The 27,597-nt window shown below is 42.5% G+C and overlaps 1 protein-coding gene across 1 annotated transcript; it reads right to left on the bottom strand.

The window, feature by feature from the left end:
• Positions 1–345: 345 nt before the first annotated feature.
• Casp8 (caspase 8) lies at positions 346–27,597 on the bottom strand (the record flags this gene model as incomplete). The annotated part of the gene is given in 9 exon segments (NM_001246796.1): positions 346–619; positions 2,038–2,536; positions 5,843–5,984; positions 7,823–7,887; positions 9,406–9,456; positions 9,537–9,675; positions 12,079–12,187; positions 16,860–17,192; positions 27,512–27,597. Coding segments are annotated over 8 exon segments (1,446 nt in total). The 3' UTR covers positions 346–483.

Raw genomic sequence — 27,597 nt, 5'->3', positions numbered from 1 at the left:
CAGTAACCACAGAAATAATGAACACAATCCCTGTTTACAGGGCGTCAGAATGGGAACACATCCATTTCAACTAGGAAGAAACAGTAAAATGGCCAGAGTGCTGCTGAGCATTTAGCACATACCATGCCTGTGCTAAGGGCTTTGCTGATCTAGAAATTCATTGCTCCTACTTTACTGATGTGGAGCCTAATGTTTACAGAAATTAAACGTTCTGTCAGACAGACATGGAGCTAGTAAATAGAAGCCAGTAAGGTTAGCGTACAACCTTCCTGGCTTCAGAGTGCCACCTTACTTAGAACTGATGTTCCATTTATCAAGCTTCTGCTTTGGACTTCAAATTCCAACTTTTCAGGGAGGAAAGGGAAGAGGTAAATGATATAATATCTCAAAATAAAAGAAATCATAAAAAATAAATTAAAACCCACCCCTCCCCCCAAACAAAAGTGCATAGACTGACATAATGTCAACCATGTAGAGCACACATCACTTAGGAGGGAAAAACAGCTTCTTCCGTAGTGTGAAGATGGGCTGAGGCATCTGCTTCCCCATGTTCTTTCTGTCATCCTTATTGCTCACATCATAGTTCACACCAGTCAGGATGCTGAGAATATCGTCGCCTCTGAAAAACAAAGCAACACTGGTGCTGATCAGGGGAACACAGCAGTACCCAAGGTCTTGCCAGCTGTGCCCAAGTCCTCTAGCTCTGTCTCTCACAAGTCACTGAATCAAGACCTACCACAACTGTCCTGGCTAACCACTTTCTTCAAAGCACACTGAATTACCTTCTGTTTACTTGGGATCTCTGCTGATTACAAGAAACCTCAGCATTCCCATCAGAACTGACCTCCTCCCTCCTAATATGTGCATTCCTTGCTCTGTCCCACGGACTGTCATTTGGACCCCACAAATACCTCAACATCTCCCAATGACCTCTACCTAGATCAGCATTGCTCCTATAGAATCATGCACAGATTTCTACCAAAATGTGAAAGTCAAGAGCTTTCTGCAGCCATCTCCACCCCTCTGTCACCAACTGTCTGAGCAATCTTGTTGGGCAACCTCTTTATGTCTCTGTGTAGCTGACACAGATCCTGCCAGACTCACAGTCTGTGTTACAAAAGAAACCCCCACACTGATGTTATGGTCTACTCTCCACATGCCATGGGGAATTCTCACTCTTCATACATTGGAAACAAGACACAGATCTAAAAGAATCCTATAGAAGGGCTCCTCAGTGTTCAGCTGTCAGCTTGGTGTGCATGTGGGGAACCCAAAATACATGGAGCCCTAATTTAACTGAAGATGGACCAGACGACATAGGGCCCTGGTCCCACATTTGTGGCTTAAAAGCAGATCAAATTAGTAAAAACATAAGGGTCTCTACTCTTCACTACTTTCCACAGTTTGCTAAGAAGAGTGAAGGCTAGATAGCTATTGAATTCTTTCTGATTTTTAAAAATTTGTATTTACTTATCTGTGTGTGGGGGTGGGCATACATGTGGAGGTATAGGATAACTGGAAAGAATTCTCTCCACCATGTAGGTCCTAGGATTGAACTCAAATCATCATGCTTGGCAGAAAGTGCCTTTACCCACCTTGCCATCTTGTCAACCCTAGAACAGGACTTCTAACAAGGTTCAAATAGGTTAAAGTGGATTGCTTTCATCTTAGAAGACTCCTCAAAGCAGATGGATTGCCTCTGTCATGTTGCTGCCCAAAGACAGAGAGTAGGATTGTGTGATATTAGTGTCCTCTCCAGCTCTATGGTGCCCTGGCTGCTGAATAAAGGAAACTCCTCAATAAATATATTAGTCTTTCCCATCCATGAACTAAAGAGAGCAATATGTGCCATCTCTTCCACTTTGCAACTGACCTGGAAAACACAGCTATGTGAGTTCCATTCAAAGATGAAACACTCCCCATGGGTATTTCTCTGCTTGGTACATATTATCTCAACCACAAACACCTAATGGACTCTGACTATGGCGGTGAGTAAGGCAGTGTAAACCTGAGAAGGACCCAGAAGGCAAAACTCACTGAGGACATCTTTTCCTCAGGCTCTGGCAAAGTGACTGGATGTACCAGGTTCCCTGCGTGGGATCTCGGTAGGAAACACAGTTTTTCACAGTAGCCATCCCCAACAGAAAGTCAGCCTCATCTGGAATATAGCTCTTTTGAGATGAGTCCACGTCTAAGAAGCTGACCATCTCTTCCCAGTCAGTCTCAACAAGTACAGCTTTCTGGTAGTTATCCCCTTGGCAAGCCTGAATAAAAAAGATTTTGGGTTTTCCAGCCAGGGAAGGGCACTCTGAACCAGTGAAATAAGATGTCAGTTCATAAATGGGGGCTTCCTTCCCATCAGTGCCGTAGATGATGCCCGTGTCTCCATGGGAGAGGATGCAGCAGATGAAGCAGTCCTTGTCCTTGTGGTCCATGCTTTGGTAGAATCTTAGAACCTCATGGATTTTATTGGCTGTGCAGTCTCTGTAAGGCTTGACCTCAAAATGAAGCTCTTTAAAGGTCTCAGTCAATGCCTCTGAAAGGGAAAGGGGAAACCATATATTACAACAGTTCCCAGAAAACAGCTCAAGATGGATAAAACACTGGCAGGCCGGTGGTAGAGCTTGGGCAAGGTCCTCTATCCTACTAACTGGACTCTATAGGTGTCTAATGTTTACTACCGAAAGCACTGTGCACAAAACACAAGTTTGTTGAGCTCTTATATCACGATTCTTTCTGTTTGGCTATAGAGAGTGTTCTTTCCAAAAGCCCCTACCCTCTGAATTGTCACCTTAGCTTCCAGATTCACTATGACATCCAATGATATTTTGATCCATGGCTGCTTTATATATTTGACTTTTCCTCCCTTTCTTCCCTCCTCGGTTTCTAAGATACAGTGAGCTCTTGCAGCCTGAAGACTGCTCATTGTCTTCTTGGATAGTTCTGCTCCTTGTTCTCTTTTTGTGGAACTCATGGTCACAGGTCAGGCATCCTTGACTAGTACTTGTGCTTTCTTACCCATTGGTTCCCACTTTCCATTGCCATTTTCTTTCTGTCCAACCTTCTGAGACTTTGCCTCCCACACTTGTATTGTTGCTCATCTATTTTACATTTTTTAAATTATCATTTTGTATGTATGGGTGTTTTGCCTGCATGTTTGTGTGTGTACTACATGCATGCCTGGAGCCTGCAGAGGCTAGAAGAAGACATCAGATCCCCTGGAATTGGAGTTATATAGAGATGGTTGTAAGCTGCCGTGAGGTGCTCGGACTTGAACCCAGGTCCTCTGAATGTGCAGCCAGTGCCCTTAACTGCTGAGTCATCTCCCCAGACCAATGTTTCTATACACTTCATTTTTAATGATTCCTTCTCTTTTCATACCATTTCGCTAATCTTTTTTTATGAATCTCTGTGAGAATGTTAAGTACAGATTTTAAAGGTTTTTCTCTGCAATGTGTTAGCTTCATTTACACAGCTGTATTTTCTTTTCTTGATTGCATTTCCTTTCTTTGATATTGACTAACTGATCAACTAAAACATTGGCAGAAAGCTTTGTATCTGGAGTGTGGCTACTCACTGAGGGATTTTGCAGCCGGTTGCTTGGATGGGGCACTGCCCGTTTCACTAGGATATCACCAGATCTCATTATCTGTAGATGACAACCCATATCTACAGTGTTCTGGGGTCAACTTGAGTTAGAAACCTAACTTCCTGTATCCAGTACATTATGTGTTCTTTACTATCTCTTTTCAACACGGTGCTACACTGCTTCCTTTGCATGACCTGGTTCCCCAATCTAGAGTCTTTCTGGCTAAACTTTATGAGCGTGCCCTCTCTCTGCTCTGTATGAGGGTAAAACGCAATCTGTCTCTAGGTGGCAGATCTAGGGTTCATTGTGTCTTCTGTAAGTGTTCAACAAACCCTCCCTCTGTAGCTCATTGCTTCACCTAAACCTTGTACTTCTGACTCCTCAATTCTTTCAGGACTCTGTGGAGTAAGTAGGTTTGTTTCTGTTGTACTTTCCTCCACAATCACTTAGATTGTACCTCCCATTTGCTCTGTTTTATACACTGTCTCTCCTCTCATTTCCAAAACCTTTTATCAGCTCTTGTGTCCATTCCTATTCTCCCAGTCCTGGAATAATCTTTTTGGTTTTCTTTCTACCAAAGCTAAATACGCATCATCTGTCAGGAGATGGTCTAACATCAGGAATAGAGAATAAAACTGGGATGCAATGATCGTTACGGGGCTGAAGAACTTTGACAAACCATGAGAGCTTTGGTTCTGTGGAAAGTTTGGGATTCCTTTGGAATGTGGGAAGTGGATGGAAAAAAATGACCACAAAGTAGTTCAGAAGGCACTGTAGTCAAGTGTCACAGAAAACAACACAGCAGCATCAATATGGAGTATTGAGTACAAGAACAGGAAGACAAGCCACACAACCCCAAATCTAGGTCACAGACCCAGTCACCAAAGTCAAGTCCAAGAAAAATACAGAAATGGAATAAAATACAATCCATCCTCCTTTTGTCTCACGTAGCCCAGGCTGGCCTACCACTTACTTGTAACTGAGAATGACCTTGAACTCCTAATTCCCTGCCTTTAGCTTTGCAGAGCTGGGATGATAGGCATGTGCTGATGTGTTTACTTTCAAATGTGGTCTTAATAGAAAAAGAACAAATGAATAAAAAAAGGGTTGAAATTTAGTTTCAATACCCAGTGTATGCTGACCTTTGGCCTCCAATTTAGAAGCTTTTAAATATCTTTCTGCATAAGCAAATCACATGGAAACAGAGATCATTACATGTCCCGATGAGTATGGTCAGTCTACACTAACTTTCCAAACTTTACTCAGTTTAAGAAAGAAGTCATTAACTGATATCTTGGCTCATAAGTTCAAACGGCTGGTTTGGATGATTTCTATTAATATTTTTAGTTATTGTCATTTTAATTATTTTTAAATAATTCTTTTTATTTTTTTAATTTCAAATGCATTGGGGTTTTGCCTGCAGGTATGTCTGTGAAGGTATCAGATCACCTGGAGCTAGAGTTACAGACAACCATGAACTGCCATGTGGGTGCTGGGAACCTGAGTCCTCCAGAAGAGCAGCCAGTGCTCTTAATCACTGAGCCATCTCTCCAGCCCCCATTTTTTATATTCTTATATTATGAATTATTGATAGGCTGCTCCAAACATTTCTGGATAGTTTAGCATTTTGTTGGGCACTCACAACTCCTGCTGCAATGGAATAACTTTTATGAGCAAAATCCCTGCAGTTACTCTGATACCACAGCAATTTTTTGGACTAATTCATTCTACAGAAACACTTTTCATTTAGTGAGTTAAAAGGAAAACTCAGGGCAGGGGAGATGGCTCAACGGTGAAGAGTTCTTGCAGAGGACCCAGGTTCAGTTCCCAGCTCCTGCTCCAGGGGGACCTGATGTTCTCTTCTGGACTCTAGGGGCATCCACACACACATGGGCATACTCACATAGAGGCATATACACATGAATAAAAAGTGAAATAAAACTTAAAAATTTCTAAAGTTCACTCATGCTCTTCATTACAAAGTTTTTAGTAAGAGTTGTCATTTTATCACAATGTATATATTACTTTGATTTTAAACCTAATTACAAAACTCAGAACAGATATGTAAGAATGTTCTTTTACCTCCACAAGGAAATAGTAATAAAATGAATAAAAATAAATGCTTGATAGATTTTCTTGAACCATGACTCCATTTCTCAAAATATAGGGCCCTTTAGGACTATTGTCTCTTCTTTTTAAAAGCACCACAGGAATTAAAAATTATTCATGCCTCTTCTTTGGATTTGGCTGTACCTTCATCGTAGTTTGTTCCTTTTCTGTCCTTCATTTTGTGGAATCTGGGTATGTTCTTCCTCGCCTCACTGAAATCATTATTGTTGATGATCAGACAGTATCCCCGAGGTTTGCTCTTCATTTGGTAAATTCTGTGTGATACCTGGAAAACAAAAGCCGAGTCTGGGGAGCTGACGCTGTAGCTCAGATACCAGCCTGTAAGTAACAACTGCCCAGGAAGAGGCTAGACCCCTGCCTAGCTCCCCTGGGAAGCATTGCTTCCTTCCGTTACTCCAGCCAGATTTGGGGTCATCTTGTTGAAAAGCTACTTTCTGCTCCTCCGATTGCACAGCCTCTCATGAGCTGTACAGTAAGGGGACCTGGGCCTGCTAAGTGCCCCAGATGTCACATACATCCCTGATATTATCACAGTTTGTTACCACTGTGCTTGCTTCAGCTTCCCTCAGCATCCAGAAGAGCTTCAGGCCAGATAACATGTGGGACTTTAAGAGTTCACTCAACGGTGACCTCTTGGGACGGCCCTCCATGACCTTGGCAATCTTTCTGGGGTCTACTCAGCTCATCTGCCTTTCTTGGCTAACAGCGAGGGACTTGCCCTTCGCACATGATATAGTGCAGTCTCTCTGGTTAAAGCTGATGCCTTAAGCCACTGCAAAGGAACTGGGCAGCAGGTGGAGAGCAAGGAACTACTCAAGTTGTGTTTATGGAATCCTGACAGTAAACACCAGAGGGCCTGAATACTTGTTTTTCTCTTAGGGCTGTTTCAAGCTGAGAGTCCCAGTATTTAGTTGGAAGTCCGTGCTGTCTCCTGAAGTATACAGAAAAGAACCCAAGACTAGGGGACAAAAGCCAGCTTCTAAGGCTTAAAACCTTAGGACTCTGGGCAATTTAGCTAATCTAGTGTTTAACAATTTATAGCACACTGAGCTCCTCTTCATATTGTACAAATCCTTCACTTTTCAATGTTTTCTGTGACATAAGGTACTTTATTAAACACAGGGTATATTCAGTATTTGTTATTATCCTAAGTATCTCCTATTTATATTAAGTAGATTTATTGGGATATTGTAATACAGGCAGTTAATAAGATATTCACATGATATATTTAGCTGTTTGGAGAGGACAATACTGTAGAGTGCCAGACCATCTCAAAGTAACATATGATGTTGACTAATTCTTGATTTCTGGACCTGAGAACAAGGCCTGAGAATCTTCTCAGAAGGCCACCCTAGTGCATATCCTTTCTCAAAGTGTCCAGACGCTTCGTGCTTCCTGCCACGGGGAGGAGGCTAATGGGCTGAACTGTAATCGGTGAATTATTGAAGACTATAAATAGAAGCTACGTCTAGGAAGGAAATCTTTCTACAGGCTTCCCTGAGATGAAAACTAAGACTTGCTGAGATCCTGTTTGTTGCCTAACACAAAGGGGGGATCCCTCTGCAATGTCAGGCTAAAAGAGAAGCCTGCTAGAGCAACTCCCCCACCCCACCCCACCCCCACCAAAGCAGCCATTGTTCTCGAAGCCTCACCCCCTCCCCCACAAGCACTCATTTTAGCTGACACAGCTGCTAGAACAAGAGGGAGGCCTCACACACTTTCTACCTTCCAACAATTCCTGTGCCTTATAATAAAATTAGAGCCTATGTGGTGACCCATACCTATAATCCCAGCACTTGGGAAGTAAAGTCAGGGAAATCAGGAGTTCAAGGTCATCCTCAGGTACATAATGAGTTCAAGGCCAGTCTGAGCTATAGGAGACCCGGTCTCAGAATACAAACAAACTGAACAGAGATAATAGTGATACATAATTTAACACCAAAAAAAAAAAAAAAAAACTGGTTCTTTTGTAGGTTTTTCTTCCTCAGAGTTCTCAAAATTTCCAAAAGGCTCCACCCCCTTATTAGCTTATCTGGAAGCTTAAAAGGAGCTAACAAACACAAGAGACAGAAACTTCCATGCAGAGAGAGCAAGGAGGTGTACCTGTGAGTCGCTGTCTTGTTCTCTTTGGGAGTCCCACGTTTCCTGCATTCTGAAGTAACTCTCCCCTGCAAGCAACCAAGAAAAGTATCCAGAATGAGGGGCTTGGCGGTAAAGAAATATGTAACGCTTGGGACAACCTAAGGACCTTAAAACATTTCATGTCAACATACTTGCGTGCATGCATGCATGCATATGAACATTCACGCACACATGCCTGATGTAGGGAGCACTCATGTGTGGGGATCAAAGAGGACTTTGAGGAGTTGGTTCCCTCCTTCCCCTTTCACTGGGCCTGAAAGTAGCACTTTTACCTACTAATGTAAGTCACCGGCCCCCACAGGCCGGTCCTTTTAAAAATAATCATTGAAACTGCCTTGAGGATATTTCATATGTGTAGATCTTGTAGGAAGGGCATTTAGCATGCTTCTGGAAACCCAAGTGCAAACTGCCTTGTTTGTGCGGTGGGTCTGATCAAAGCAAGAGGTCAGTATGAGTCAGTCCCTGACTCAAACTTTCCAAAGGTACTCGGAAATTGCTGGGCTCAGGTAGGCATGAATAGAGGGAAGAACTGGCTGGTACTTGGCCTCATTTCTAAAGGAGGGTGATCCTTGAGTGGAAGAGAGCTTGTCACTCTTTGCAGAGGGCCAGAGATTCCAAGCACTCACAGTCACAAGCACCGCAACTCCATTTCCAGGGGATCTGATGCTGCCTTCTGACATAGCCAGGCTTCTGCATAAATGTGGAGTGCATAAACTCACTCACCCACATGCACTTACATGTGAACTTAAAGTAAATAAGCAGAGTGCTCCAAAATGTATTACACAGCAAAAACAATAGTGAAAACATAAGAAGGCTATTACCAGTATTAATGTTTACAGACTGGTGGTGCTGTTCACATTTTCTCTAAAATTAAGAATCACCCCCAAGGGAACACATATGATTTTTATAGTCAGAATATTTGATTAATAAAAAATTTGGAGGGGGCTGGAGAGACAGCTCAGTAGTCAAGGCAGGGAATATGGCTGGAGCATCCCAGGCTGGGGCAGCCACATGGTGGAGGAATTCAGGGGCAGTGGGAGCCTGGACTTAACAGAGAAGAACTATGAACACTTGGCCAAAGGGCCTCTCCCAAAGCCAAAAGCTTTGATCAAGAATGTTCTGGGAAAAAAAAGTCAGGTGTGATATGGCACATGCCTTTCACCCTAGCACTTGAGGCAGGCCAGTTTCTGTGATTTCAAGGACAGCCTAGTCTACGTAGAGAGTTCCAAGACAGCCAAGGCTGTCTCAAACAAATCAAAACACAAGAATATTCTGGAAAATTATTTGAATCTAGCTACCCACATCTCAAAGGAAAAGAAGACACAGCCAGAACAGATTTAAGACCCACTTGTAGAATAACTGTGCTCATTTCAAATGTTCCCATAGGGCTTTTGCAAATTCTTTTTATCTCCCAGAGAGCCGCAGGGGTGACAAGTGACCACCAAACTTTCATCCTGATATTAGGCTATGGCAGAAGGTGGTGGGAAGAGAGTAAGAGGGAATTAAGTGCCTCGGCATCAAAGAAATGAATCTGGAAGTCTTACCATCTAAAACTGAAACTGGCGACTCTGCCCCTCCTTCAAGGCTCATTCTCCCTGCATTCAAAAGGAAGAGCTAGATCAGAAACAGCTGTGGCTCTGGAGGCTTTGCCGCCTCATAACCATCAGCTGTCTACCTCTGCTTGATTTTTCATAAGCCTCAATCTTCTCCAGCAGGCTCTTGTTGACCTGGGCACAGATTGATTTCAGGGCATCCAAGTTTTCTTCCCTCAGGATGACTCTCTTCTCCATTTCCACAAAAATATCAAGCAGGCTCTGGGGAGGAGAGAGCAAGGGACAAATGGATTGAGTGCTCAGGCCTGGGAACTAGGTTTTTGTTTCCTTAATTCCACTTCTTCCAAAGCAAGAGCCCAGTCTTATTTCCCACAGAGATCGCCCTCCCACCCCTGAGCACATACTGATCCCTCAAAGTTGACAGTAATCAGGAAGGCCATTCTGTGTTTTCTGGCCTAAAAGGATAAAAACATAGAAAAAAAAGAGAAGCCATGTCAGATGTCACCAGTCCCCAGGCCTTGTTCCCAAACTATCTGTGGAAGCCTTCATCTATGGACCAGCCTGGAGGAGTGTGGGAAGAACAGCCCTGGAGACTGCATTATACTCTGGCATTGCCTTATCCACCTCTAAACCTCAGCGAATGCACATACAGAGAGAGAGACATGTGCAGGGCACCAAACACACACAGAGAGGCCATGAGCATGTACACACGTGTTCATGTGCGCTCGTATGCACCCACACTAAACAAATGTACAAAGATACACTTGGACAAAGCAAACATCAGAATTACAATACACCACACAGCACACAAAAGCACACACACACACACACACACACACACACACACACACACACACACACACACCGGGGGGTGGGGTGGGGAGAAACCCATACACATATGTACTACACATAGGTAGACTCAGACCAACAGAGACGCAGAGGTATACACCACACACACAGGTACATATGCCACACATATACATAAGAAGCACACACAAACACAAACACACACACACACACACACACACACACACACACACACACACACACACACAACACACACACACACGTTCATAGCAACCTTATTCATAATAGCCAGATCTTGGAAACAACATAGATGTCTCTCAACTGAAGAATGGATAAAGAAAAGGTGGTACATTTACACAATGGAGTACTACTCAATGGTATGAAATAATCCTGAGTGAGGTAACCCAGACCCAGAAAGACAAATGTAGTGTGTACTCACTCATAAGTGGATACCAGACATAAAGCAAAAGATACCCAGCCTACAATCCACAACGCCAGAGAAGCTAGAACCCTCTTCCAGAAACAGATGGAAGCAGATGCAGAAATCCACAACTAACCATTGGGCCAAGCTCCTCGAGTGAGGGAGGAGCTATAATATGAACAAAGGAGTCAAGACCATGATGGGGAAACCCACAGAATCAGCTGACCCGAGCTAGTGAGAGATCACTGATTCAGGTCTGACAAATGGGGAACCTGCATAAGACTGAACTAGACTCCCTGACAATGGTGTGACTGGGACAGTATATGAGGCCACTGGCAGTGATCCAAGATCTAACTCTAATGTACAAACTGACTTAGTAGAGCCGTTCTATATGGAGAGATTCCTTGCTTAACCTAGACACAGGGAAGCGGGTAGGTGGTGCCTTGATCCCACCTCAGTGAGATGATGAGACAGACTTAGTAGACTTCCTAGGGGAGGCCTTACCCTGTCTGAGGAGCAGATGGGAGGTGCCCGGGAGGAGAGGAAGGAGAGGGAACTGGGATTGGAATGTAAAAAAATTAATAAAAAGGAAACCTAAAAACAGAAGGGAAGTTGGAGTGGGCTTATTATAGGCAAACTGTGTATTCATTTCCCCACTGTAGTTCCTGTGGGGGCCTGGATGACATTATTGTCACTGAGGCACTGAGTATATTAGAGAGAGGTAACATAGTAAGATATTAAATAATGTATTAGAAGAAAAAAGAAGCACACACACAATATACACAGCATGTAGACACAGACACATACATCATACAACCTACTCATAAAGACACATACCACACACTGGGGGAACAAACAAACAAGCAAACGTGACATTTCAAAAGCAGCAGAGGTGAGGAAGATGTGACCCCAGGCTGCATTTCCTCCCTGGCCCTGCTTGGTCCCATGTATTGTGGCACTGCCCAACTTGCCTACTCTGTCTCCTGGGTCTGCCCCATGGCTGAGTAGTAGCACTTTACAGTGTCAAGGCATCAAAGCCATAAATAACTACTACCCTGCCTCACTACTTTACTTTCCCCAGGTAAGAAGTGAGAACATGGGGACTAAGGTATAGCTCAGCTGGTAGAGTGCTTGCCTATCATGCAAAAGCTGTTGAATTCCATCCTGGAACCACAGAAACTGAGAGTGGTGCCACATGCCAGTAATCCCTCACCCAAGAGGTGAAGACAGGAAGACCAGAAGTTTAAGGCCATCCTTGGCTATATTGCAGGTTTGGGTTCAACCTGGGCTAATGATACCATGTCTCAAACAAACAAATGAAAGCACAAACAAACAAGTGGAAACAACCTTGAATACAGTTTGTTGTTGGCAGAACAGTCCCCTCTGATCTCAGATCCACCAGTGGTGACCCATCTCAAGGACATACCAGGTCTTACCGAGTTATCATCATACAGCTTACATTTAGGAATCTCTTCATTCAAAAAAAACTTAAAAGATTTCAATTCTGACTTGGTCACTTCTTCTGAGAGCTTAAAGAGCATGACCCTGTGGTAGGAAATGGAGACACTTTAGAAACACGCCCTAGATCATTCCCATCGCTGCACAGAGTTAACCGCAGGCCCCACTCCCAGGGCCTCCTTAAAACAGCCAACTATGCCTGACTGGTGAACCTCAGGAAAAGGCTGGATAGTGATGAAAATCTACCGAGTCAAGCCAACCAGCCCACTCTGAGCAAAGTCCCATCACCTTTGTCTTCCAACTAACTTCAGCTAAAACAATCATGCTGCTCTTAGGCTGTTATAAAATCAAGATCCAGGGGAGATGATTTGGGGGAATCATGTTCTCCACAGTGCACATCAGAACTGATTCCCTTCTAAGAATCCTGGTCAATGTCCAAGCTATTTCCTTCAGGAAGAAGGCTAAACATTTGGTTCTAGAATACAAGGTACTCTGAACATACACACACACACACACCGTTCCAATCAGCAATACCAAAGGTCCTGAAGCTCTCAACACAACCAACCGCCCTGGGTTCTCCCCACCCTGCATTCCCTTGTCCACTGCCCCCTGCAATCACACCACATTGCCCAAGAGTGCTTGGGGCTCTGTTCTCTCACTGAACCTTCATTTTTCCCCCCAGAAAGACAACTCACATATTACAACAGTCTGTCTATAAACCACCCAAGATGCCAGGTGGTGGTGGTGGTGCACTCCAGAGGCAGAGGCAGGTGGACCCCTGTGAGTTCGAGGCCAGCCTGGTCTGCAGAGCAAGTTCCAGGACAGCCACGGCTACACTGAGAAGCCCTGTCATAAAAAACAGAAACAAACAAACAAAAAAACCACCCAAGCCCCCTGACAGCCTGGCCCAAGCCTTTTTCATTTCCATTAGCCTGATATTTGTGAGATGCAATGTTTGAACTCTGTAATTTTAGATGTGTTGCGCAATTCTTTGCTCATCTGTAGATAGAAGCTAAATACATATCTACCCCACAGACAGCTGTGAATTACATAAGTTTCCATGAACTACAGTCACATGTCACTTAAAGGCAGGTGCACATTCTGAGATCCTCATCAACGGATTTCTTCATTTTGTGAACATCACAATGTGCTCTTAAACTAAGAGCACTAAGACACCACTAGTGAGGTAGCATAATCTCCCAGGACCAACATCACATATGAACAACACACATCATTGCCCAAACAGTTAGGCAGCACACTAAGAGTTCAGTAAGTGACAGACGCTGCCTCAGGGTTTCTATTGCTGTGAAGAGGCAAGACGACCATGGCAACTCTTAGAAAGGAAAACATTTAATTGGGGTGGCTCACAGTTTCAGAGGTTTAGTCTGTGACCATCATGATGCGACCTGAGATCATGCAGGCAGACAAGGTGCTGGAGAAGGATCTGAGAGTGCTGCATCCTGATCCACAGGCAATAGGAGGTGAACTGTCTCGCTGTGTGTAGCTTGAGCAAAGCAGACCTTAAAGCCCACTATCACAGTTAACTTCCTCCAACAAGGCCACACTTATTCCAACAAAGCCACATCTCCTAATAGTGCCACTCCCTTTAGAGCCATTTTCTTTCAAAACACCACAGAAGATTATTTATAAACACATTTAAGACCTTGGAAAATACTTGCCAAGTAAATAAACAAAAGGATGTTTTAGAAGTCACCAAAACTTGGGATGAAGATGTAGCTCAGCAGTTAGGAGCACACGACACTCTTGCAGAGGACCAGAGTTCAATTCTGGCATCCAAATCAGGTAGCTCCCAACCAGCTGTAACTCCAGTTACAGGAGAGCCAAGGTTTCTAGCCCCTGAGGGCATCTGTACTCACATAGACATACCCAAATACAGACACGTAATTAAAAATAAAAATAAGTAAATCTTTAAACGTTTGGAAAAAAATAAGTCAGAAAAACTCAAAAGTTTGTATGAAGGAAAATAAAACAACAGCTGCTAAGAGCATTGGATTATGAAAACTGCTGAATTAAACCAGTCTATATATTTTAAGGAGATCTTTAACATCAGAATGGAAATCAGGAAATGTGTTGTGTTGGGGGAGAGGTTGTGCCTTTGTTTCCACATGAAATAAAAAGTTATGGATTCCTTCAAAATAAAGTTCAGATTTGACCAAGGGAGGCCTCTTGAAAATCTTGACTGCAGACATAAAGGAGGAAACCAAAGAAAATCTACAAGACAGATGATGTATGTGCTGGTCCCTCTATATGGGAACAGCTCTGAGATAGGCTGAGACATTATAAATCTTAGCTACAGAGCCCTTATGACTTATTATCACATGCCATCCTTTCATGTGGCATGGAAGGAGATTTATGTTACTGTTTGGTTATGTAGTCCAAAGGAACTTACAAAGTTAACAGATGTCTTTTACATGATCAAGCATAGAACAGAGAATCATCTTTAGCTGATTTGTGCACACCACATATTCCATACTTGTAAGGTATATTGATACAAATTTAAGGTTATTTTGTTATAACATATTCCTATGTTTCTACTCTTGTTTAAGGTATTTTTGTATATTGATACAAATTTAAGGTTATTTTTGTTTCAACATAGTGTAAGGTATTGTACCTATGCAGCTCATGCTCACGCATGCTACCTTTGTGTGTTTTCAGAAGAAAAAAGACAAGAGACAAATAAAGGTAAGTAAGTAGCACAGGTGATCCAGCCTCTCAGAATGCCTCTGTTACAGTTTCCTCAAAAATATGCATCCATAACAACTTCAAAGCTGCTAGCTGAGATGGTACAGCCTCACAGATGACTCCAGCCAGGATTTCAGATAAGCTCTGCACTTTCTCATCATACCCAGACTGGACAACAGCTAGCTCTCCCAGGACTTGACCATTATGCCAATTTTCTCAGGGTACCCTAAAGATGCTGTCACCCCCAGACAATAGGAAGTAATCTTAAGAACACAATGCCCACATTCCCTAGAGGTGGGGTGGGTGGCTTTTAGTCATTTGATGGGTTGTGGATGCTTGCTGTTGTTTAGAGGGGTCGTGGTCAGGGAAAAAAACTAAGCAAAGGAAGTTAGATTCAGGGATATCTTTTTGAAAAGAAAAAGGGAGATATAGGAATAATAGGATAAAAGGGTAGATTATTGAAATCTACTTTTAAGCTAAAAGAACTATTAATCTCAAATATTTTACATTGGTATGTATTTTTGTATATTGATACAAATTTAAGGTTATTTTGTTATAACATATTCCTATGTTTCTACTCTTGTTTAAGGTATTTTTGTATATTGATACAAATTTAAGGTTATTTTTGTTTCAACATAGTGTAAGGTATTGTACCTATGCAGCTCATTTAAAACTGTAATATAAAGTTCTAGTCTTTGAAAACTATTATTATAAACTATTTAGGATAATTAAGAAATACAGGTTAGTAGTTAGCCATCTATAACAACCAAACTTGTAGTCATGTTAGAGATAAGTTTTCAAGGTCATACAGAGATATATTCTAGACAGATAGTTGATCTTCAAACACTTCAGAGACCAACTGAATATGACATTTAATTTGTTTTAATAACATAAGGCTTTTCGTAACAGTGAGATACATTTGCTCCTGGCAGCACCAATCTACATCTGAGAAGATGATGGGCATTGAAGAACCTCTATATGGAGTGTGCTTTCATTTGTGACAAAGTTAGTCACTGGACAAGAAGCTGCCCTTCACTCGACTGCTGACAGCGTGCTGTCCAAACTGGACAAGCAGGCCACAAAAGATGGCAACTGCCAAACTTTGCCAAAACAAGGTAGGACAGTTCTTCAAAATTCCTGCCTCACAGAAAAAGTCCATCATATATTTCTAGGAGATGGATGCTACAATGCTGCAGGGGAAATTTGGGTGACTTTCCAGGAGGCCAGCTGTTTCTGTCATTTCTATAGTTTTGAAGTTGTTTGCTCTGCATTTCCTGATTACTTAGGTAATATTTTATCCTCCACAGGTCTCTGATGGTTAGACTAGATGGTTAGAGTTTTACCGCTTTCTTTGCTACCAAATTCAAAAAAGAAAGTTACAAAAGAGATGTAAAGTTTATAAAGGTTGAGAAACATAAAGGCTTAGTTGTTTAAGAAAATGTTTTAAGGTTTAAAAGGATAATTTTTAGGCTGGTAATACAAGTTATGATAGAAAGTGGTTTAGGTAAAAGTTTTGGATTCATCAAGATAGGATAGATAAGAGTATTTTCTCCAAATTTGCCAATGTAGATTAATAGAAACAGGCTAATTTAAATTACATGAGCTAGTTGGGAACAAGCCCAAGCTAAGGTCAAGCTTTCCTAATTAACAGTAAGTCTCTATGTCACTATTTGGGGGCTGGTGGTCCAAAAAAAAAGGTGTAATCAGAAAGACAAACTACACTCTTCTTCTATAAATTAATTTTGTTCATGGCATTTTACCACAACAACAGGAAAGTAACTGGCACGCATAGGGCTTTGATCATACACACACCCACACACCCACTCCACCGGCACACATTTCCCTGTCTTATCCTTCTGCAGCCAAATCCCTTCTCCTCCCCAGTAGTCCCCTTCTGTGCCATGCTGCATGAAAACAAATGATTTTACGGCTTCCGCATTTTTCTCTGAGTTATATATTCAGCCCAGAGACTGGCCAGTCACCTCACAATATAGACCGCAGCAGCAGCATCCAAAGTCACACCCTTTCAGCCCATGCTCCTGGCACTTCTACCCACCTGTAGGCAGAAACCTGGGCTTTGTCTGGAACCTGCAGCTCCCTCACCATCTCCTCCTTGCTGCTGTTTAGGGTGTTGCTCAGCAGGTCCAGCCGATTGATGAGGAAAATCAGCTCCTTCAGGAAGGACAGATTGTCTTCCTCCAACAGTCCCTTTTCCTGCAGTACCTGAAATAGCATCAGGGCATCCTTGATGGGCTCCTGCTTCTTCTGTGGGATGTAGTCCAAGCACAGAAACTTGAGGGCAGCCAGTTCACTGCTATCCAGGTTTTCAGCAATCTTGTAAAGACAGTTTCTGAAATCCATTCCTTTCAAGAGGCAGGAGAGTGGTGACCTAGGTCAACACACGATACCATGATCAAGTGAGGAAGTAAAGTGCCATCTACAAGCTTGTTTCTTGTCAAGTACTAATTGCATCTACCATGTTCCAGACACTTTGGAGGGAAGAAATGGAGAATAATGGGAAAGAAAACAACAAGTTCCTACTTCTCAGGAGCTTTTTGGAGGGAGGTGGATACACAGAGAGTCACTGGTCAGACGGTCTCCACTTGGTGCAGTAACAGTCTTGGGAATAGGGGTTCCTACAGGCAAGAGACCTTTGGGGAGTTGGCTAGAAAAGCAGTTCTTGAAGAAAAGGGGCATGCAAAAAGTAGAGGCAAACTGGACAGACACAGACTTCAGTAGAGCAACTCTATACAAGGACAACAAGTGTCATGGCTAGGAACATGGGCTCCACCTTGATCAAAGCCTGGCTGTGCCATAGGCCACTCTGCCTTGGGAAGCTGCTAGAAGTATTGCAAGAGTCTTTGTGTGTAAAGTGAGGAGTAGAAAGGCTACCTATCTCCTGACGTTGAGACTCTTAGGTGATATCGAATAATGCTCACCTACTAATAAACACCAAAAACATGCCAACCCCCAAGAAAGACAAAGCCTGGTCACAGGGCCTGGCTCAGTTAGTGTCTACTGCTGTGATAAAACATGACCAAAAGTAACTTGGAGAGGAAAGGGTTGATTTAATCTTACAGCTTGTAGACTCCATCATCCAGGGAAGTCAGGGTGGGAACCACTGCAGATGTTATGGAGGAGTGCTGCTTACTGGCCTCCTCCTCATGGTTTGCTCCACCTGCCTTCATGTAGCACCCAAGACCATCAGTCCAGCAGTGGTACTTCCCATAGAGATCTGGGCCCTTTCAACATCAATACATCAATCAAGAAAATGCACCACGGGCCTGCCCATGGCCAATCCGGGTTTCTCAATTGAGGTTCCCTCTTCAAAACTGACTCTAGCTCGTGTCAAGTTGACATTAAAAACTAGCCAGAAGGAGACCCAAACACTCAAGACCTGGGATAGTGGATGCTTTCCTCGCCTTACTTCTCCTATTGGGTTGAGAGCTGTGGACGTTCATTTGGAAGTAGCAGTCCTATCCTCAGCTGAGGCGCTCCTTGTCTTACTCAAGAGATGCCTTGCCCTCGAGAGGTAAGTCTTGATGGAGACTGTCTGAGACCCTTCAACTAGAAAACCTTTCTGTTCCAACACAGCCCCATCACTACCATGGCATCTCAGACACTGCCCTTCTCCTTAACCTCAAACCTGATGGGGGATGTCCTTCTGTATGTTGTGAATATATGTTTCTCTTATCAGCTGATGAATAAATGCTGATTAGCCAGGAACCAGGCAGGAAGTATAGGTGGGGCTACCAGACTAGGAAAATTCTGTGAAAAGGAAAGACAAGAGGAGAGTCCCAGGGAGATGCCATGTAGCCGTCAAAGGAGTAATATGCCAGAGCATTACAAGTAAGCCACAGCCTCATTGCAATACAGAGTTTAATAGAAACGGGCTAATAATTAAGAGAGAGCTAGCCAATAAGAAGCCTGAGCCATTGGCCAAATATTTTATAATTAATATAAGCCACTGTGTGTTTATTTGGGACTAAAGGGCTTCGGGACCAGGCAGAACAGAAACCTCTATCCACAAAAGCTGTCTCCTCCCCTACAACAAAGAGAATTGTTTCTGAGCCTTAAGAACTTAACCAGTCCTTCTTGAATATTTGTGACTGAAAATACTAAGCTGAGCCAGCACTCAGAGACAGTGACTGACAGAATGCACCTATGGCTTTCCAATACACAGTTGATGTTAAAATAAGAATATTTTTAGCTGGGTATGGTCACTCATCCTGTAATACCAGCACTGAATATTCAGAAGCAAGAGGATTGACCGAAAGTTTAAAGTTTACTTGGTCCACATAGCAGTCCCAGGCAGTTAGGTCTATACAGCAAGACTGTCTCAAAACATCAAAACAAACAAACACATAGATAAATAATAAGTAAAATATATTCATTTTTAAATTTTCACATTACGGTAGTTTTCCCATTTTTTATTTTTTTATTATTCTTTTTTTTTTTTCCTGAGACAGGGTTTCTCTGTGTAGCTTTGTAGACCAGGTTGGCCTCAATCTCACAGAGATCCGCCTGCCTCTGCCTCCCGAGTGCTGGGATTAAAGGCGTGCTCCACCACCTCCCAAGCGGCTCCTCCTTCTTTTTTAATAGCCCAAAAGACTTATAGTTTTTCTTTCAGAAGTGCCTTTCCCCTCCTTGGGTCTAGAAACTGTTGACTTCTGTGTGTAAAATGCCAAAATACAATAAATTAAAATATGGCCACATTATTACAATCACATGCCACTTACACATTCACACACAAGGATACAGGGATTAAAAAAACTAGAATCATACTACATATATCGATATGCACACCCATTGTTGGGGTTTTATTCACTTGATATTCATAATAAACAATAATGCTCTACGAAGTACATTTTTATGTTTCTTTATTCATTGCATGTAGATATAGTGAGACTTCCTAGAAACAATAGTCTGTATCATTGTTTTTGCTCTTTGTTTTCACTTTTTGAAACAGGTCCTGTACCAGGCAGTGGTGGCACACGCCCTTGATCTCAACACTCAGAGGCAGAGGCAGGTGGATCTCTGAGTTCAAGGCCAGCCTGGTCCTAGAGTGAGTTCTAGGACAGCCAGCGCTATACAGAGAAACCCTACCTCAAAAAACAAAAGGAAGGAAAGAAGAAAAGAAGGAAGGAAGGAAGGAAGAAGAAAGACAGAGGAAGGGAGGGAGGGAGAGAGGGAGGGAGGCAGGGGAGAGGGAGGGAGGGAGGGAGGGAGGGAGGGAGGAGGAGAGAGGGAGGGAGGGAGGGAGGGAGGGAAAGAGAGATCCTATTATGTAGCTCAGCTTGGCCTGGAATTCACTGTGCACTATGCCAGTCTTCTTGCCTCAGCCTTCCAAGTGCTGGGATGAAAGATGTGTGCCATGACCAGTACATCCACATATCCATTGTTAGAGTAACACCACACTCAGACACTTTTTGCATCTTCTACATATCCTTGATTATTACCCTTTTTAAAGTTAAACTGAATCCATTATTAGTGTGTGTGTGTGTGTGTGTGTGTGTGTGAGAGAGAGAGAGAGAGAGAGAGAGAGAGAGAGAGAGAGAGAGGTGAGTTATAGGCATATGTGATGGTCAGAGAATAACTCTGTGGGACGTGTTCTCTCCTTTCACCTTTACACAGGTTCTGGGGATAGAGCTCAGGTACCAGCCTGGCACAGCAAGCACTTTTACCTGATTAGCCATCTTACAGGTCTTCTCTCTCTCTTTTCTTAATGTATTATTACAATTGGAATTATGAAGCAAAACTTCCTTTTGCTTTTTTTTTTTTAGAGTTTATTTATTTATTTATTTATTTATTTATTTAGTATACAACATTCTGCCTCCACGTATGCTTGCATGCCAGAAGAGGGCACCAGATCTCATTATGGATGGTTGTGAGCCACCAAGTGGTTGCTGGGAATTGAACTCAGGACCTCTGGAAGAGCAGCCAGTGCTCCTAATCTCTAAGCCATCTCTCCAGCCCCCCTTTTGCTTTTTTGAGCTCTAGATTAGGTCATTTAAGCAAGTTTTTTTGATTTAGAAAACACGATCAGCATTTTGAAGAATCCACTTAGCATTTGATTCCCAAAGTTTTTGGACCCTGGATCTTTCACTGCAAAATTGACCAATTACCATGAAAAATCCTTTTACCTAAGAAAGGCATTTTGGTTTTTGAGACAGGGTTTCTCTGTGTAGCTTTGGAGCCTATCCTGGCACTCGCTCTGGAGACCAGGCTGGTCTCGAACTCACAGAGATCCGCCTGCCTCTGCCTCCCGAGTGCTGGGATTAAAGGCGTGTGCCACCAACGCCCGGCAAGAAAGGCATTTTAAGGGTCTGAAGAGATGGTTCAGTGGTTAGGAATACTGGCTGCTCTTTTAGAGAACTAGTGTATGGTTCCCAGCACCCACAGGGTTGCTCAAAACTTAACTCCAGTTTCAGAGGATCTGACCTCTTCTTCTGGCCTCTGGTAGCACCAGGCATGGTGCACAGACACACATAAAATAAAATTAAAAAAAAAACAACAACACAAAATAAAACCCACCCATATCATAAAATAAAATAAAAATTTTATTTTTTAAAAAAGAAACAGGCATGAGGCATGGAGTCACAAGTGTACTGGGAGTCTTTGTTCTATTTTGTGTTTTGTTTGTTGTTGCTGTGTGTGTGTGTGTGTGTGTGTGTGTGTTTAAAGAAAGGCATTTGAAACCTGGCCAGCACTTAACAGTTACAAGTTCAAAGTAACAACAAACAAGAATTCCTAGGCACACAAGGGAACAAACTGATAATCCCATTCCTTACATAAGAGTCCCCTACTGGGGCTAGAGAAATGGCTTAGCAGTTAAGAACACTGGAAGCTCTTTCAAAAGTGAGTTCAGTTCCCAGCACCCACATCAGGTGGCTCACAACTACCTGTAACTCCAGCTCCCGGGACCTGACATGTTCCTCTGCCTTCTGCAGGCATCTCCACTCACGCATACATGCCCACACAGACACACACACTTACACATAATCAAGAATCCCCTCTCAATGGAAGCATACGTGTTCAACTAAGCAAGTGTGTGAAATGTAGCCTTGAAGAGCTCAGTGCACTCCAGTGGCGGACTGGCTAGACTCGAAGCATGGCCTGCAGCCCTCGGCGCTACATTCCACAGTATCCAAGCTGTGTTGATAAAAGTGAAAAACAAATACAATAAAACAAAAAAAAAATCACACATCTGCTTTTTAATAATATTCAGAGCAATGCAGTAGATTTTTCAGAGATATTCTGTAAAAACTAAAAGTGAAATTAGGGAAGTTCTATAGATTTCAGGGTAATATATGCAGATATTATTTTTGTAAATGAAAGTGCAAGCCGGGCTGTGGTGGCGCATGCCTTTAATCCCAGCACTTGGGAGGCAGAGGCAGAGGCAGAGGCAGAGGCAGAGGATTTCTGTGAGTTCGAGACCAGCCTGGTCTACAAGAGCTAGTTCCAGGACAGCCTCCAAAGCCACAGACAAACCCTGTCTCAAAAACCAAAAAAAAAAAAAAAAAAAAAAAAAAAAAAAAAAGAATGAAAGTGCTGTCTTGGAAGCCTATATAGTGGCTTACCCATACAGTTCAGTTGTCAAGAGGCTGAGGCAAGAGAATCACCGTAGTTTGGGGCCATCTAGGGAGTAGGTAAATTCCAGGCTATCCTTAACTACTATAACTAATAGTGTGAGACTCTGCCTTAGAAAAAAAATAAAGTGGGGGGGAAGGGAGGGAGGAGAGAGAATATGAAAATGAAAAGGAATACTGACTGGGTGTGTTCATGTGTTAAAGGCTGTATGAGGTGGAAGACAGAATGTGGACTTCTGGGAAGTCCAGGGCAGGGCAGGAAGTACCTCTCAGAGCAGGCACCAGCACCTGAAATGCTCTTAAAAAAAAAAAAAAGTATTAGAACCCAAGTTCTTGAGAGAACTGGAAACTTGCCTTCCCCCCAAACAGCAGCAGCTCACACATCTCTCATAGAAACCTGAAGAGTGAATTGACAGAGCGGGTGACAGATTGTAGCTGCACACACACACACCTCTCTCAGGAGAGCACACATGTCCTTCCCAAAGACACGAAGTAATCGAAGTAATCGCAAAAGCCACGACGAGGACAGTCTCTGTAGACTCCCCCCAAAAGACAAAGTAACTCACAGGAAGAATGACCCAAACATACTAGACAAAGAACAGCAAACTTGACTGGGCTCTTAAAGACACTGTTTGAGAAGAATTGCTCAAACTTCAAAAGTGGTGTTCCTGTATAAAAGCTTAAAAATTAGAAAAATAAAAAGAAACCGGCGCGATGGAACACCAACCTTAGAGACTACATTAATCGTATGGGGGGGGGGGGCGCGGGGAAGAGGGCGGGAGTGGGAGAGACAAGAGAGACAGAAAAGTAAAGAGAGACAGAGAGGGCGAGGAAGGTAAGAGAGACAGTAAGAAGAGTATTAGTGGTCAACCATCAGAAACAGAGAAAAAAGAAAGAGAGAGAGAGAAGAGAGAGAGAGAGAGAGAGAGAGAGAGAGAGAGAGAGAGAGAGAGAAAATGTAGAAGTACACGCTTAAAAGGGGATGCTTGCACATGGGTACTGAGTCCTTATGCAGCCCTGTAACATGTGAAGTAGCCATGAAGTGGCCACGCAACACAGGGCCTTTTTGAGCTGCCTAAGTATCTGCCTGAATGCCAATATGAGTGAGTTCCACCCATTATCAGGGGGCGGGAGCAGCATACCAGGTTCCAACAAAAGGAAGGAGGCCCAGAGAGAGAAGGGAGGGACAGTGGGACAGATGGATGGAGGGAGGGACCGAGTAATGGATCCATGAGTTGACCCTTTAAACAGCTCTGTGCGAGCACACGTGCATGGCAACCTGCACTCATGGGGTCAGAAGACAACTGTGTATTATTGGTTCTCTCCCTGCACTCTTTACATGGTTCCAGGGATCAAACTCAGATCGCCAGGCCTGCTCACCCAGCAACCTTACCAGCTGAACTATGTCACCACCTCACAAAAATAAAATAAGCCTGGCGATGGTGGCTCACGCCTTTTATTCCAGCCCTCGAGAGGCAGAGGTAGGCGGATCTCTGTGAGTTCAAGGCCAGCTGGACATACAGAGTGAGTTACATGACAACTAAGGCTATACAGAGAAACCCTGTATCGAAAAAACAAAACAAACAAACAAATAAAATTAAGGTAAAATGTGTAAATGATCATGCAGTGGTAAAAGTAAATAGAAAAGAAAACCTAAAAGTCATTAAAAATCAAAAAAAATCTTTTCTTTAATAAGTAAAATATTTTGCAAAAAATAATCCAGGTATGGCCAGAGAGTAGGAGAGAAAGAGGCATCAGGATTAACATCCAGAAGAAGCCATTCAGCAAAGAGATCAGAAACTGGTCCCTACCCCCTTAAAATTTTAAAGAAGTTCAATCTCTGTTAAAATCCCATTTAATGGAAAAATTCACAAGGAAAAGAAGACTTCCTTCTTTCCTTTATTTTTTCTGATGAAAGTAATTATTTATTTTAGAAAAATATTTACAATAAAGATTAAAGTTCCCTGTAATTCCACCAATCAAAAATAAACATATAGTAGTATTTTACTGCTTTTTTACCATATATATGGTGAAAATATATACAATATATATACTTTATATTTTATATATGATATATAAAGAGTGTGTGTGTGTGTATGTGTTTAGACAGAGTTTTTCTGTTTAGCCTTGGCTATTCTGGAACTCTCTCTGTAGACCAGGCTGGCCTCAAACTCACAGAGATCAGCCTGCCTCTGCCTCCCAAGTGCAGGGATCAAAGGCGTGAGCTACCACTGCCTGGCTTCTACCAAAATATTTTATCCATACTTATTTTCCCACTATAATATTTAAAGTACTTTTGGATATCTTTTTTTTCTTTATAGCACAGATTTTAATATCCATAAGGTATCTACCATATGGACATAATTCACATAACCAGGCCTTATCGATTTTTAAAAATAATTTATTTTTATGTGCATTGGTGTTTTCTCTGCATGTATGTCTGTGTGAGGGTGTCAGATCTTGAAGTTACAGACAGTTATGGGCTGCCATGTGGGTGCTGGAAATTGAACCTGGGTTCTCTGGAAGACCAGTCAGTGCTCTTAACCACTGAGCCATCTCTCCAGACTCAGCCTTATTAAATTTAGGATGGTTTGAAAGTTCAAATTTCTGAATGTACTCCTATGTCCTTAGGATATTTTCCTGTAAGTAATATTACAAGATCAAGAAATTACATTAATAAGCCTTTTCAGTTGTCACATATTCAACAATATTTTCTCTTATTTTAAAGCTTGTAATTGTTTTAATTGGTTAAGCATGTTCTTTGACCATTTCATAGGTGTACATATGTTTATCCTTGTCACCCTCCCTCTTCCTCACAAGTTTCCTTCCCACGTTCATGTCTTTTTAACAGCATTTTCTTACAGAAAAACAAAACAAAAGCACCCACCCATTTTTATCTGAGGCCACTATGACAGTGAGCTTTGACATAATGTGACTGGCCTCTGGCCCTGTGCACATCACAACTCACTCATTTCATCACCTTGGCAATAATGTAACAAACAAGTCCTAACTGTTAACAGGCACTTTTCTTAGCTTCCTAAGACACTCCATGGCCCACAACATTCAGTCTTATTTGGCTGTTTTTGTTTAGGTCACACATGTTTTTCTAGTCATAGCATCCCAAAAGCAATCAGTTTCGTGGAATTTAAGAGACATAAAAAAAAAAAAAAAAAAACTGCTGCTAGACTGCCTGCTCTGTAAGAACAGAGACTACAGAGACTACCTGTGGTCTCGTTTTTTTTTTTTTTTTTTTTTTTTTTTTTTTTTTTTTTTTTTTTTTTTTTTTTTTTATGGGACCTAGACTGAACTCACAGGAAATTACCATTGTTAGTGTTTTTTAAATAATGCTTGCTGCTATGTTCTTCTGTTCCTGGAAACACCTCACAGAGAAAGTATAGAAAAGCATAAAAATCTTTTAAATCCTAACACTTTGAAATAATTCTCTGTTTACATTTGGCATTTTGTGCTGAAATTTATTCACATTTCTGCCTAAGTGTGTAAGTATAAATAAATTTGAGAAGTTGGTCATATCATGTATATGTGCTATTATTGCCGTCAAATAATCTCATTAAATATGCTTGCACACTATAATATACAAGAGCATTTAATATTTTATATATGTATGACCTATAATCTTTCAATGGAAGTAAATGTCTGTTATGACTTGTAAGTGTTCAGAAGCATCCATATCAGCATACAACATTTCTCTTAATTCATTTTACAAGAAGACTTCATTTTACTACTGCCTTAAGTCACAACTTAGATCACCTAGTCTGACATGGGCTCAGATTCCCATGTGTCACTCAAGGGCTTCAACAGCACACACCATAAAAACATAGAATTTTTGTAATACCAGCCAACCTATCCTGGCTGCTTGGTGAGTTCCAGTCCAGCAAAAACCCCAGATAGAAAGCACATGAAGAAAACACACACACACACACACACACACACACACACACACACACACTCATAAAAAGATATACTATTTTATTCTATTTACTATTAGATGCAACAGAAAAACAAATAATCATATTTTCAAATAATCAAAATTTTCAGAAATATTAAAAGTGAAAAAAAGAAAAACGGGAAAAAGCTGTTCCTTGAATGTGGCTGGCCCACCATTGAGGAGCAAGGAGTAGTCTACCTTAGAGCGGAAGCTCACTCGGGCTCTGCCACGTGCCTCAGTTGACTGTCTAATCACTATCCTTCCTTGAATAATAGGCACAGCCCGCTCCTCCCGTGACTTAGAGAACTATTTCCACTTAGAGAACTACCTCCAATATGCCGGGTGGGAGCATAAAATGCAACTTGCTAGGACTTTCCAGGGATAAAAGTTTACAGTCATCCAAAGGCTCTCTCAGGCCAAGTGTAACTGTTAGTGACACCTCTGCCACCAGGCAAGGGAGCTCCGGGAAGTGGGGCTCTAACCAAGCTCTGCCTCTCCAAGATCCTACCACGAAGCCTCTGTAGGCAGGTGTTCCATACATACCAGCAAAGGCAGTCAAACCTCAATAAAATATACAGCCAACGCCATCATTTTCTAATTAAACGTTAAGTGTAAGACGTCTAACCTCGCTGCCAGTACAGATTTCTGAGTTTTTATCTCTCCTTCCTTACTGTTTCGTTCTCCGGACGGTCCTGTTTCTTTTTTAAGAGAAATGATAGGCTGGAGAGGTAGTTCGGTGGACTGCAGTGTGTGTGTGTGTGTGGGTGTGTGGGTGTGTGTGTATTTATATTCAGATCGCTAAGATAGTGTTTGTGTTTGGGGTTTGCATGTGTATATCAGAAAATGTGGGGGCAGGTAAGTGGATCAGGAAATGGAGCGGCCAAGTCAGTTGAAATTTTAAAATTTTGGTTTCTCTTCAAGGAGGTGCCTTCCAATAGACGGCTGTACTTGCTGTGTTCCAGAAACACCAGAAGCACGTCTATGGGGTCGGGTGGGGTGGGGTGGCAGAAGGCCCACAGAGGGCAGCGGGCAGCTACCCACATAGATAAAGCTCCTGGCTTCCCTTCCAGTATTCAAACCCTGAATCCCTCTACAGCCATGTGGACTCCAGATCCCACGGAAACCTAGAAAGTTCTAGAATCATGATCCTTCCCCCTTAAAAGTTCAACTGACCTTATCAGAAACAAACCCGAGCGAGGTCTTCACCAAGGGCACTTGGCTCCCAAGCCCCTTCTCTGGAGTGTGTGGCAGGCAGAGGG

Source organism: Cricetulus griseus, chromosome 2 (genome assembly GCF_003668045.3).
Source record: "Cricetulus griseus strain 17A/GY chromosome 2, alternate assembly CriGri-PICRH-1.0, whole genome shotgun sequence".
NCBI lineage: Eukaryota > Metazoa > Chordata > Mammalia > Rodentia > Cricetidae > Cricetulus > Cricetulus griseus.
The sequence above is the reverse complement of the archived record's forward strand: the minus strand, read 5'-3'. Positions and strand labels throughout refer to the sequence as shown.